Raw genomic sequence first — 12,383 nt, forward strand, 5'->3', positions numbered from 1 at the left:
CACACACTGACTGACGGTGGAATAATTACTCACTTAGTCACTTTCTTAACAGTTGTCCTTGTTTTGGTAAAGTTTGTTTTCACACCGTGATATGACCTGTACCTGTATGAAGTGCACATGAAACACGCTCAAGACCACATTTTAAAGTGACCCTATGTATGGATCATGGAGCCATGCCCAGGTACGGTACACAGTGTTCACACTGATCAACCGAAATGGACTTAGGGGTTAAATGTACTCTGAGGTCCCTAATGTTGAAGCCTCCTTTGTAAACCCAAGATATACAGTAGCCAATAAAAGTGAAAAGAGTTTTTCCATTGCAGTTTTGACAAATATGGCTTTTTCAAATCGCCTGAAATACTACATCATGCAAGCGTAAAAACTTCTTTGGAAATTGATGTGTTTTCATAAGGTGTATTTTATATTCGCAATTTCGATTTTTGAAATTTGAGGATTCAATGAAAACCACTTAGTGATGTTTTTAGTCACCAGTTGGGGAGGTCTTATGCTAACTGAAAGCGATTCAGTCAGTGACAATGAACACTCAGTAAACTCAGTTTAGCCGGTGGAATTTGGGAGTCAAGCCCTATTCGCTAGTATATTGTGGGGACCTCCGGTAATTTGTAATAATTGCGTCGTCTGTGATTTTATCTACCATATTTTGACAAACACAGAGGTCATGGGATAATATGTGCAAATTGGCATCTTTGTGTTTTGCTGGTGATTTGGGATTGTGGTTTTTTTCTTCTTCTTCTTTTTTTTTTTTTACTGAAATAATAAATAATAATAAATAATTTCAGTAAATCAATAGTAAACGATTGTGCCACAGGAAATACAGACGTGGTGGGGGTAAAGTCTAAATTACATGAGGTCTACAGGTGATAGTCCTGTGCGAATAGGGCTGAAGCTTTGTTTGTACCAAATTCACCTCTACTCTCCCCACCTAACCGAGCCTCTTTCAACATGTTGATTTAAATGTTGTGTGTATCTCTGGTGTGTGTGAGCTCAGGCACAGTCTTTGTCACACTTCCTCAGATTTGTTTCGGATCATCACCCATCACCCTGAGCCACGCCACCAAACTCATTACTGTTGGAACGAACGGTTAAAACCTGGATGCAAGTGCACTGACTGAAATGCTAATCCTGCGCTCGCTGGGTCCCACCAGCATTTTGCTAACGAGTGGAAAGTGTGCCATCAGTGCCACTGAAAGTTACATCAACCGACGGCTCCTGCCTTGAGACTGGAATAGATTTAAATAAGCATCAGTGAGAGATAATGGCTTTCACCTGGATTCACCTCATTAGCGTACGTCACGCAAAGTGTAAAAGCCCCTTCTGTAGTAACCCACAGGGTCGTATTACTCTGCTAAAATCAATCACCTTAGGCAGCAAAACTGTGGCAGGTGGTGATAGAAACGTCCTGTAATATATCTGAACTGGGAGTAGCCTAATCGAGAGACGCTGACGGACTCATCCATATGCTGCGTGGAGCCTGGATGGTGAGACTGCTGGTTATCCCTGTGACCTTTCACCCTGGTTACACCCTTCCTGAGGCAGGCTTGACCTTTGCAGTGGCCCTGCTGCCGTAGTGATCCTCTGATGGCATTTATTGTCATGCCCCATTTCCACTCAGCCTGTCCATTTGGGGGTGATGGAATAGGATTCGAGAGGCGACCCTGTGCTCCTCGGAGGCTCCTGGGAGTCTGAACGGAGGCTGCTCGTTCTGTCAGTGTAATGACACACTCTGGCCTTTAGACACTCTGCACTTAAAGCAGTAATGACGGATTTCTCTCGCTCTTAACCCAAACGTATTGCTCACTTCCTGCACACATGCAAAACGTACTTACTGTCTACCTTTTCTTTCTTCCTATATCTGTCCCTAGTAATGGAATGTAATTAGAAATTTATGTAATTAATAGTACATTTACTCTGGTACTGTACTTCACTACATTCTTCAGAATACGTCAGTTGCATTACAAATTAAGAATTTTTGCATTAAAAACATAACAAGAGTGTAAAAAAATTGATGTTTTGTTATAAATTAAATTACCAAAAAGTTTATACAGTTACAGCTACAACAATTAGTTGATTAATGAGTTCATTGAAAGAAACTTAATTCCAACTGTTTTGCTAAAAAGAAATTCATTTTCTTTTTTAATTTTTTTAAAAATCAGTTTGAGTTTTTTGGGCTGAGTTTTTTCTTTTCTATTTTTTAAATTTTTTTTTTTTCTTGTTTGATAATTTGAATTTTTTAGGGTTTTTTAAAAAAATATTTTTAATAATTTTCTTTCTTTTTTTGATAATTTATACTTTATTGGGTGTTGGGGGTTCTGCTGTTTTTTTTAAATCTAATATTAAGGTTTTGGCATGTTTTGTTTGTTTTTAAAGAATTTTCTGCATTTAGTACGTTTTACTTGCAATTCTTTAAGTGCATTTTCCTGATAATACTGCCACACTTACTTGAGTAACATTTTTAATGCCTGACTTTTACTTCTAACAAACTGTTTGACTGTCTGGTATTAGTGCTTTTACTTAGGTAAAGGATTTGAATACTTCATCCACTGCTGTCTGTCCCTCTTTATTTTTTACAAATTAACATCGCAGTCTTTTTGCCTCTGCGTCTGATGTTTCTCTCTTTCTTCCCTTTGCCTTTCGTCTGTCTTTGTCTCACACTGGCTGTCTCGGTTTCTCTTTTTCTCTTTTTCTCTCAGACTATCTTGTCGTTTTCCCCGATGGCTCATCCAATGAAAGAGCTGCAGTGATGCTATCTGCACTCCCAGTCTGGACCCGTGTGTGTGTGTGTGTGTGTGTGTGTGTGTGTGTGCGCGTGTCTCGTGTGTGTCAGACAGATTGCTCCTCATAAGACTGAGGCCCCCAGGCTAATGTCACAACAGTCCTCTCACACATTTCCTCAGTCAGCTGCATGCCTGTACGACTGTGCAGTAAGCAGAGCCCGCGGTGCTACCAAGTCAATCCGGTTAGATCAAACAACGAGCCGTATAGGAACTTGGTTATAATATATCATTATAGTCTGCATTTGAAATGAAACATGATGGACAATGAGCTAAATCAACTTCATGAAGCTCTGAGAAAGAGGTCATTGAATGTTTGTGGGCCTGGTGTAAGGAATCTGAAGGCCTTTACGCACCAAGGGCACGATGGATAAACAGCACAAAAATGCCGAATACTGGTCTGCAAATATCTCGCATCAAAACTAGCACCAATGATGTGACTTTTCCACACTTGTTCAAAAAAAAGGCTGTGATTTGACTAGATTCGCCAGAACTGACGCAAATTTGCGACAACTACTGTGGTCCTGTTGACCCAGAGCAAAGTCTGTGTGTGTCAGAGGTAAAATGTTGTACAGCCGAAGCAACCGCGAGCTATTTTATTGAAATTCCTGCAAAATGCTAATTTGAGCTCCCTCAGTTACGCAGTGTTTACGTTTAGTGCTTTTATTGTGAAAGGTAAGAGTCAATGGGGTGGTATGCACTGCCTTTATGAAGGTTGAATAGAGCAATTTAGCATACCATTTAGGTCTGTACAGTATCTTTAGTTAAAACTACGGAGACTCAATGTTGTTTTTATAATCCTCATTAGTATTGGAGCAACATGATTGATGCCTTTTATTCTCAGTACCAAAACTCATTAAAAATCAACTTTTTGCTTCACTTAAAAATAAACTATTTGTTTTAACTTTAAAAAGTTTGTTTCCAAATTTTCAAATTGACTGAATTTGAGAGGACAAATTGAATGGATTCAGAATTACCTCAACTTGTCTTCTCAGATTCAGTCAACTTAAAATTTTGAGGCAGTCCGGACACTACTTTTTTAAAATGAAAACAAATAGTGGTAGTTTACATCTTACAGTGTTTGTTATATTTGCAATCTGTTTGAAAGGTCTCATGACAAAAACATCAGTTCAAATTTAAATTAAAAACAGCACATTTTTTTAGCCATGTTTTTGACATCCTATAGCTGAAACAATGAACTGAGATAGTAAAAGGCGGATTAATCAGTAAAGACAATGATCTTTAGGTGCAGCCCTAAAATGGACTGGATTTGAACTTCTGTCTCAAGCTCTCTTTTCTTTAAATTCTTAGCTTAACTTCTTTGTTCTGCACTATAAATGTCTTTAAGGAAAGACTGTCCCTGCATCATTATCCCCATCTGAATGTTAATCGTTTGGCTATGACCAAACCGGTCGCTCTGAACAGTCATAAACACTTTTGCCTTTGCACAGACTCAAATGACACGTTTGAACCAGCGCCTTTCCATCATACAGTCGACGGTTCTCTGTATTAATCCTCAATCCCTTCACCTGATGATGCAAGCACGGCGGAGCAGCAGAAACCTCATACTAAAGGAATACTTAAGTTAGACTTTAAAGGATAAGGCTGGCGATATATTTTTCAATGAAAAGACCAAAACCAACAATGCTTTCGTCTCTCTCTTAATGCGCCCAGAATAACCCAGCCCATCTGTGGGACTCTGCCCCTTTTTGTTCCTGCTGACTTTAGAAACAGGTCACAAATGTATGTTTTTTTTCTTTTCTTTTCAAGTCTTAAGTATTTTCCTAAATCAGCTGGGTACTTTAGAGTTTTTTCAAATGCAGCTTGAATGGGAGCAAATGGTGCATTTTTTGGGGTCTATTTTAGGCCGCAGAGTTGGTGTGTTAGTGAGTATTTAAGGCAGCAGAACCGCATGTGAGGTGGCATCAAAATAAACTACAGTGCCCATATTCATCATAATGAAGAAACATGTCACTCAGTGCAACAGCGTGGCTCACTGATGCGTTTTTAATAGTCTTTGAGGAAACAACGGAGGTCTGTGGCACAGAGGGAAATGCTATATTAGAGTTTGGCAACATACACAGTATTAATAGTATAAAAACGATGTTTGTTTTAATCTTTTTAATGGACTTTTCATGTATAAGAAAAATGTAGGATACAACCACACTTATCCCTTAAAAGAGGGGAAGCTTAATTTAAACGTAAAAACCTTAACCTTTTGAACTCTGCAACAGAAATGGTCCGCCTGTGCCTACACTGGCAAATTTGCTTATTGTGATATAACTACTTGGCTTATGGTTAAATGCTGAATGTTCCTAAAATCTGTACCTATGCTTAAGTTGTTGTCAGTCAATAAACCATAGCAATTGATAGAAGTATTTAAATTGCATCTTAAAAAAATATAAAAATTGGACATTTTTTAGAATCAGATCAAATTTTACAAAATAAACAAACAAAACACGATGATCCAAAAGATTTCTAAATGTAGAAAAGTATACAAAATATTTCTTAGCATTCCATAAACTATTTAAACTATTTACATTATTTAATTTTAAGATATGCTCATTTTTATGAGCAGACTGCAAAGGCATTGTGATAAGGCCTGGTTTTGCACCACACATAATGCGGCATAAATGCGTCATCAAAAGCATAATATGTGATGACGGAGAAGTCAGAAGCCTTAGCTTTCTGCTGTAAAAAGAATGAATGCTCTAGCTATACGGGTTCTTGTTTTAGATCCACTTTAACAGGATCATGCAAACAAAGCTCTCCTGCGGCCATATGCGAGACGCCTGTCTTTTAAGGGTTTAAAACCAGAAAAAAAGTTTGTTTACAGCCCAGTACAAAAGCTTTTTTGTTCTTTATAGCTAATTTTAAGATTCATGATCACTATATGGGGGGTGAATGTTTATAAAACTCACCTGTTTACATTTTATTAAGGCCCAAAGTCACTAATATTTAAGGGCAGGGCTGCGTCAGTGACAGGCTGCCTGTCATAAGTGTCCACGGCATCCAGTCAGTTCTGCCTCTTGCTCCTCTACAGCGCCAGCATCTTGCCCAAATTGTCACTTAACTAAAAGTTAGTGTTGGGTGTTACATCAAGAAAACCACAAGTCAGACTTGTAATGAAATTTTCTTGTGCTTCATCAGGTGAAGGATGAAGGGGGAGAAATTTGACCCTGCCTACAAGATACAGAGAACACTTACAGGTCGAATGGTGTTTCATTAACATGTAAAATATCATGTCAAGTACGCAGAGATAATGTCCAGCATCAGTAAAGTGGTCCTTTGAGTACTTTGTAATGCTAAATGCAATTCAAACCGAAATCCACCAGGACAGTGTTAAACAAGAGGCACTAGAGCTGCATAATTTCCTGATGCTAATCCAACTTATACAAAGGAACTGAAGGAACGGGCGTGTGCTTCAGTTATGGCTCAAGTTGTCACCAGAGGACGATTTGTCCTCGTCTAAAAGGGCACGTGTCCACAGACTGAAGCACAAGATGTAGTGCGGCATGATCACTGCACCTTTGTTCAGCTGCATAATGTCCCACATAATCACCATGAAATATTAAACGTAACCAGCTATTCTAATTAGGCCATTAATTGATCATATAATTGCATTAATTAGAGTTTTAATGGATTAAATATCATTATTACATTTACATAAACGTGCCACAGCGGTGAGATGCAAAAACAGCTGTGGGTGATGGATGCTGTCTGTTTCTCATAGACGATGGACAAATTACGTAACATGAATTTGGGTTGCAGAAAGTGGTGATGGTTATTAAAGGGGCATTCCTCCAATTTTAAATATCAGTTAATTAGTTCCTACTTGAAACTGCTCAAAACAAGGCCTGTGGATTGTCTTGAGTAATGGGGTCATGATTTCTGGAGAGAGATATAGGTGTTAAATTTTTCAAATGTATTTTTTTGGCACTTTGAGCACCAGACGCAGAGTGCCATCTAGTTCCATAAGTTTTGAGAGAAGGCAGAAATCTCTACGGTCGATATCTTCAACACTCGACAACTCACACCAGAACAATCTAAATTGATAAATAGCAGTAAAACATAAGAGAACAGAAAAAGATATGCATTTTTAATTTGGGGTTGAACTGTCCTTTTAAGTCTGAAAAAGTAACCCTGATGACATCGCAATTATGTCATCATAGTAATCATGCAAACTTGCATTATGGGAAATGTCAGCGCTTTTGGATTCTCCATAGAAAGACCTAAAAGTGAGAATATATGCTACAGCTGCTTGGCTTTTGACAAGTCTTTTTTGCTGTCATGTTTCCAAACTTTACGGAATTACAAAACTAAATATCCGTACTAAAACTATTTCTTAATTATCAGATTTTGTTTCGAGTCTCTCAGAATCATTATTTTGCATTAAAATCATTGTATCTGGTCGAACCTCATCAGGTTATGGATTTGAGTAGAGTGACTTGAATCTTCATACAGTATACAAAGAACACTTCCAGTTATATTTATATACATTTAAAATCCATGCATACAAAAAAATATTTCATTATCATTATTTTGAAGAAACTAATAATTGAACTGCTGTTTTTCTCTCTATTTCATTCATTCAGCATGACATTATGTCGAAGGGAGGGTGAGTTTGCCAAAATCAACCAGTAGCGAGTGGCACACCCATCCCACATCTAGTTGGCACTGATCTTTTTTCATGTTTCTAATAGAAATTTGTCAGTTTTAGAGTTGTTATTTGTACTTGATCTTCCATGCATTTGAGCCATTTTTCTGTCATTTATTTCCATTAATGTAGCTATCTGGCTTTGTAGGAAGATGACTCTCCCATCCTTAATCCTGCCTACTAGACTTTGATTGATTGTTTGGCCAACTGGTGGACATAAATGGGCACGACATCAGATTTATTTAAGTCACTTCACAAACCTGACACGTGGGCAGTGACTGTGAGGTCTGGGAATAGACTACATTTGGCATTTATATTCAAAAACCGATAACACTCAGAGTCAAAGATAATGGGTCACCAGTAGCAGCCTCAAAAACCATTGTTGTGTTTTGAGTAGATAAGTGGTGTCATTTGCCATCAAGAGGATCTGGTTGCATCTCTTGAGAATTTTCAGTTCACTGTAAACAAGCAGACAATCCCTGAGTATCTGAGTTCAGTGTGTAAAAAAGGCAGATTACGCCTGTGTGGCTCGACAGTGTCTCACCTTCTTCAGTCGTCCACTCCGGGTCCCCAGGAAGATCACACTGTGTCCGTTGTAGACGTAGGAGGTGACAGAGGTCAGCCTGTCCCTGCTCTCAGTGTACACCGTTCGACCCGACACCAGCTGGGAACCCCCCAGGGGCTGGTTTATGTCCAGGCCACAGAAGTGATCATCGATGGGAACAGGCTGTGTGGAGAGAGGGAGGAATGGGTGTTAGGACGAAGACAAAAAAATCATTAAGAGAGGTTTTTTTTTTGAGAGGGTGAAGGAAAGTAAACAGGGGAGGTAAAAGGAGAAAGGGATAAAAAAAAAAGAGAAGAGTGAGAGGAAGAAGGAGTGAGGATGACAGATGTAAGGAGAGGAGGTGGAGGTAACAAGAGAGAGGGAAGAGCGTAAGTGGGAGCCTGAAAAATGACTGAGATCAGTGTAGACACATGTGAATACAAGAGGAGAACTCAAACTGACCTGTGGCAAGCCTAACATGCATTAAGTGCACAATTTTCAGGGTTAAAAATGGTTACTTCAAAAGGGTTTGGGCCGCCACGTTTATCAACAAGCCTCGGAGCGGGCGAATTTTTTGCGGAGCAGACTAATAGCTGATGGCAAACAGGAGAAGTGCTGTGTATTTTGCGCCTGTTTGTGTGATTTTTAGATCACTTGATCTGACATCACACAAACACACAGCACAAGAGATGTCAGGTTTTGATTAAGCATCAAAGAGAACCGCATGCTTTGCAGTCCTGTTATATCTACTAACATGCACCTCAAACATTTGCTAATTGCCTGTCACTCAGTGTATAAATCTACCTTTTTAGGGCAACTAATTTCTTATTTCACATCCTCGGCTTCTCATGCATATTAGTCCTTGCTATGTTTTTTCTTTCATCAAGCAGTGTGCTTCGGCTTTACTGAATGTGAGCAGTGAAGTGAATGTAGCGTAAACAAACTTAATATTTGGCTCCAAATAAGTCATTTTCTTCTGACTAGTATGCAAGCACTCAACTCTTCTCTTTTGAAATGTAGTATTATATTCATATGTCATTTGAATATTTGTTTTTTACTTTGCTTACTATGGGCTGCTAAATGGCCAGTCTGAAATTCAGCTGCCATTGGATTCTATTGTATGTATATCATAATTTCTTGGAAAGGAGCAGCAGAAATATAAGGGATTATATGTGCAGACTTTCAAGGTCACCAGATGATAAAGCCTGCTGATTTATATGGCATTTTCTTCCTCTGGCCCTTCAACCTGGGACACGCTACAGCAGGATCTGAAGCTGTGCAGCTTGATCCCAATGGGGGATTTTAAACTTATTTCAAGGTCACTGGGAAAAAAGCATCTTTAGAAAAAGTTTTTAGTATTTTTATCTGCTTCCACGTAACACTTTCTCTGAAATGTATGTACTGCATTGATAAATCTGTCTCTGTTAATTGTTGTTTTGTTGTATGTTTTCTGAAAGAGGGTCTCTCTTGAGAATGAGACGCTGTGTCTCAGTTAGATTACCTGCATAAGTAAAGGTTAAATAAATAAATATGTAATACCCTGAGTTTTGCAATAAAGCCACTATGTGGTTGACATTTTTGTTTTTTAGTAAAATATCTCTTTAGTCTTGAATGGATGGATTGCTATTAAATTTGGCACAGATACTCATGGTTTGTAAGGGTGACTCCTACTGACTTCAGAGATGCCATGATATTTGATCTGTTTAGTCTTTTGTTGTTTGTTATTTTAGTTTCAGCAGCTATTGGACAGATTGCCATAAAATTTCATACAAATGTTTATGTCTTCTTAAGGCTTATTGTGCTGTAATTATGAGCAAGTGTCTTCAGAACTAATGATTGTTTGGGTGGTATCATGGTATTACGGCATACCAAGATATTTAAAAATTAAGAGGGCATGTTTTTTAATCCCGTTATAAATACAGGCGCTCCTCTTTCTATTAAAATAATTGTATGACTGCTGAGCTCAGTCTCCGGTCTCTAATGGTGGAACAGGCAGCTGAGCTGAAAGATACCGCAACACCTAGTGGTGGAGGGATAAATTACAGGACTGTAAACAGCTGGCAACCAGCGTGGGGAAAAACGGCATGTTTTTGTGTTTTTTTTATATCTAACTTGGTTAATTAAGGATTTATTTGGACCAAACCGGAGCTGGTGATTGTTGGAAAAGTGGACTTTACTAACTAGATTACAAGGGTGTTGGCGCAGCACACTTATGCTGTCATATGCTATATACCCCGGTGAAATTTCAGGAAGGTATCAAGGTATGAAATATTACATAATGCCCAAGCCCACTGTTGACATTTCTGTTAGCTTTATTTTATGTTGAGTGCAAATTACCAGATTCTGGCATGCTAACACACCACCAGAGTTTAGAGTTCAACTCAGATGTTAAACATTAGAGCATAATACCTGCTATATATAAGTATGTTTGCATTTACATTGTGAGCATGTAAACATGCTAAAATTAGTGTTTAGCTTAAAGCACCCCCGCGACTAAGCACAGCATCACAAGGTCTCAGTAATTTGCAGAATATAACTTCCAAGAGGTCTAACCTTTACAATGATAAGTGTTCACAGAATAAAACCAAATTCTTAAACAGGACTTACTTTGCTTTCCCTCATTTACTGTCATATATATATATATATATATATATATATATTATATATATATATATACATATATGTATGATATTACAATGAGGGATTTGCATTACCCAAAGTTTCAAATAATGAGGTAAACATGTGAAATTAATCCTGAGCAACTTTCCAACTTTTCTTTTTTTCTTTTTTTTTTTTGTTGCTACAAGTTGATGTCATCTGCTCCAGCCACGCTACTATAAGCTCATAATAATATGAGCTTATAGTCTGCAACCTGTAGCTACATGCGAACGTCAGGGAAGCTTGTCATGTCGGTTGCTTTCTTCTATTAATTTCTCCCTAATTTCGCTGGATCATGTCAGACAGACTGGGCAGACTGGGCTTTTTTTGAGAAGGGGGACTTAAAGAGACAGGCACTAAAACAGAGTTTCTCAGTGATTAAATGTGTTCCAACAGAGAGTGTGGGGAAAATAAAGTTTTCTTTTTGTTTTTTAAACATTAAAGCTTGTAAACATGTTCTTAGAGAAATCCAGAATACGAGTATAAACCTGACAATGAGCATAATAAACAGTGTAATCTTCACACAGAAAGGGAAAAAATTGATATCGGCCTCAAAAAGCTGCATCAGTGCCTCTATAGACGCACTTGGCTGTTGATCTTTCATTGAGTAATTAATGATGTAACCAAACACAGTATATAATAAAATTTTAACAAAGCTGAACCACTGCGTTTCATTTACAGTCCATTTTAGATATAAAGTCCTTTGGTTAACTGCGCAGTGAGAGTTAATTATTGCATTATTTTGTGTCTCTATCCTCCCTCAGTTCCTTTTATGAATAACATTATATCTTATTTGTTTGATGGCATGGCGGAATCAAAGCACGTGTTGTGAACCACCAGAGCAATGGATGCGATGGATATCATTGTTTTCATGGTTCGCTTTCAACTTGTTTCCATGAAAGCCGCTCATTATGTAGAATTATAGCTTTCCACAAAGGAACAGACTTGGACATTTACAAGAAAGCCCTTTTCTCAAGATCAAGAACAGGTCTCAGAGGGTTCAAATACTGCTGACAGCGACAAGAGGAGATGGGAAGAGAGAGGAGGGGGGAGAAAGGGGAGGAGAGGAAGGCGGGAGTCAGTGCCCAAACCCCTGAATGAAATCAAAGCTTCATACAAAACTCCTCTGATTAACATTGTGGAATTAATCTCCTCCAGCTCTTCTGCTCTCGTAGGATCCTGAAAACCTGAATTATGTCTTCAGCACAGCTCTGGCTGCCTATCAGCTATTTAGGCTTCAGTCGTGGCTGTGGATAATCAACTTTCAGCAAATCTATGCTGCTCACCACCATGTGAGTTTCATAGTTGGTCTAAATGTGATTGTGTTGTAGGAGGCTAAGGCCCAATCTCATTACACACTTTTACCCCTACCCCTCATTTTTGAGTATTACCTTGCCTCTCAGAACAGAGTTACAAGGGTAATTGGCTGAAAACTTTCCCTCTGAAATGCAGCAACCCTTCAAAATCCCGACACGTTTTCTGTATGCTGACTTTTACGTAAACAGATATGACGAGCGTTGCCAAACATTGCGATATTCTTCTTCTTCTATTCTTCTTCTGCAGTGGTGATATCTCTTGCATAGGCCACAGGCAGCCTTTTTTGATTGTCAAGGACACTTGTGATGCCCTAAACTTAAGTTTGACCCCATCAATTGCTGAAACAAGTCATCAAATTAAAAAGAGCATTGCTTCATCACCAGGCAACCAGCTGTAGGCTAATGTTAGTAACCCC

The 12,383-nt window shown here is 38.5% G+C and overlaps 1 protein-coding gene across 1 annotated transcript in view; it reads right to left on the reverse strand.

The window, feature by feature from the left end:
* Window positions 1–12,383, reverse strand: part of LOC121959677 (plexin-A2-like) — a 128,986-nt gene that overhangs the window by 96,140 nt on the left and 20,463 nt on the right. The window contains exon 3 of the mRNA XM_042509132.1: window positions 7,994–8,176. Coding sequence (XP_042365066.1) covers window positions 7,994–8,176 — 183 coding nt within the window. The remainder of the gene's footprint in view (window positions 1–7,993; window positions 8,177–12,383) is intronic.

Source organism: Plectropomus leopardus, chromosome 2, assembly GCF_008729295.1.
Source record: "Plectropomus leopardus isolate mb chromosome 2, YSFRI_Pleo_2.0, whole genome shotgun sequence".
Classification (NCBI taxonomy): Eukaryota; Metazoa; Chordata; class Actinopteri; order Perciformes; family Serranidae; genus Plectropomus; species Plectropomus leopardus.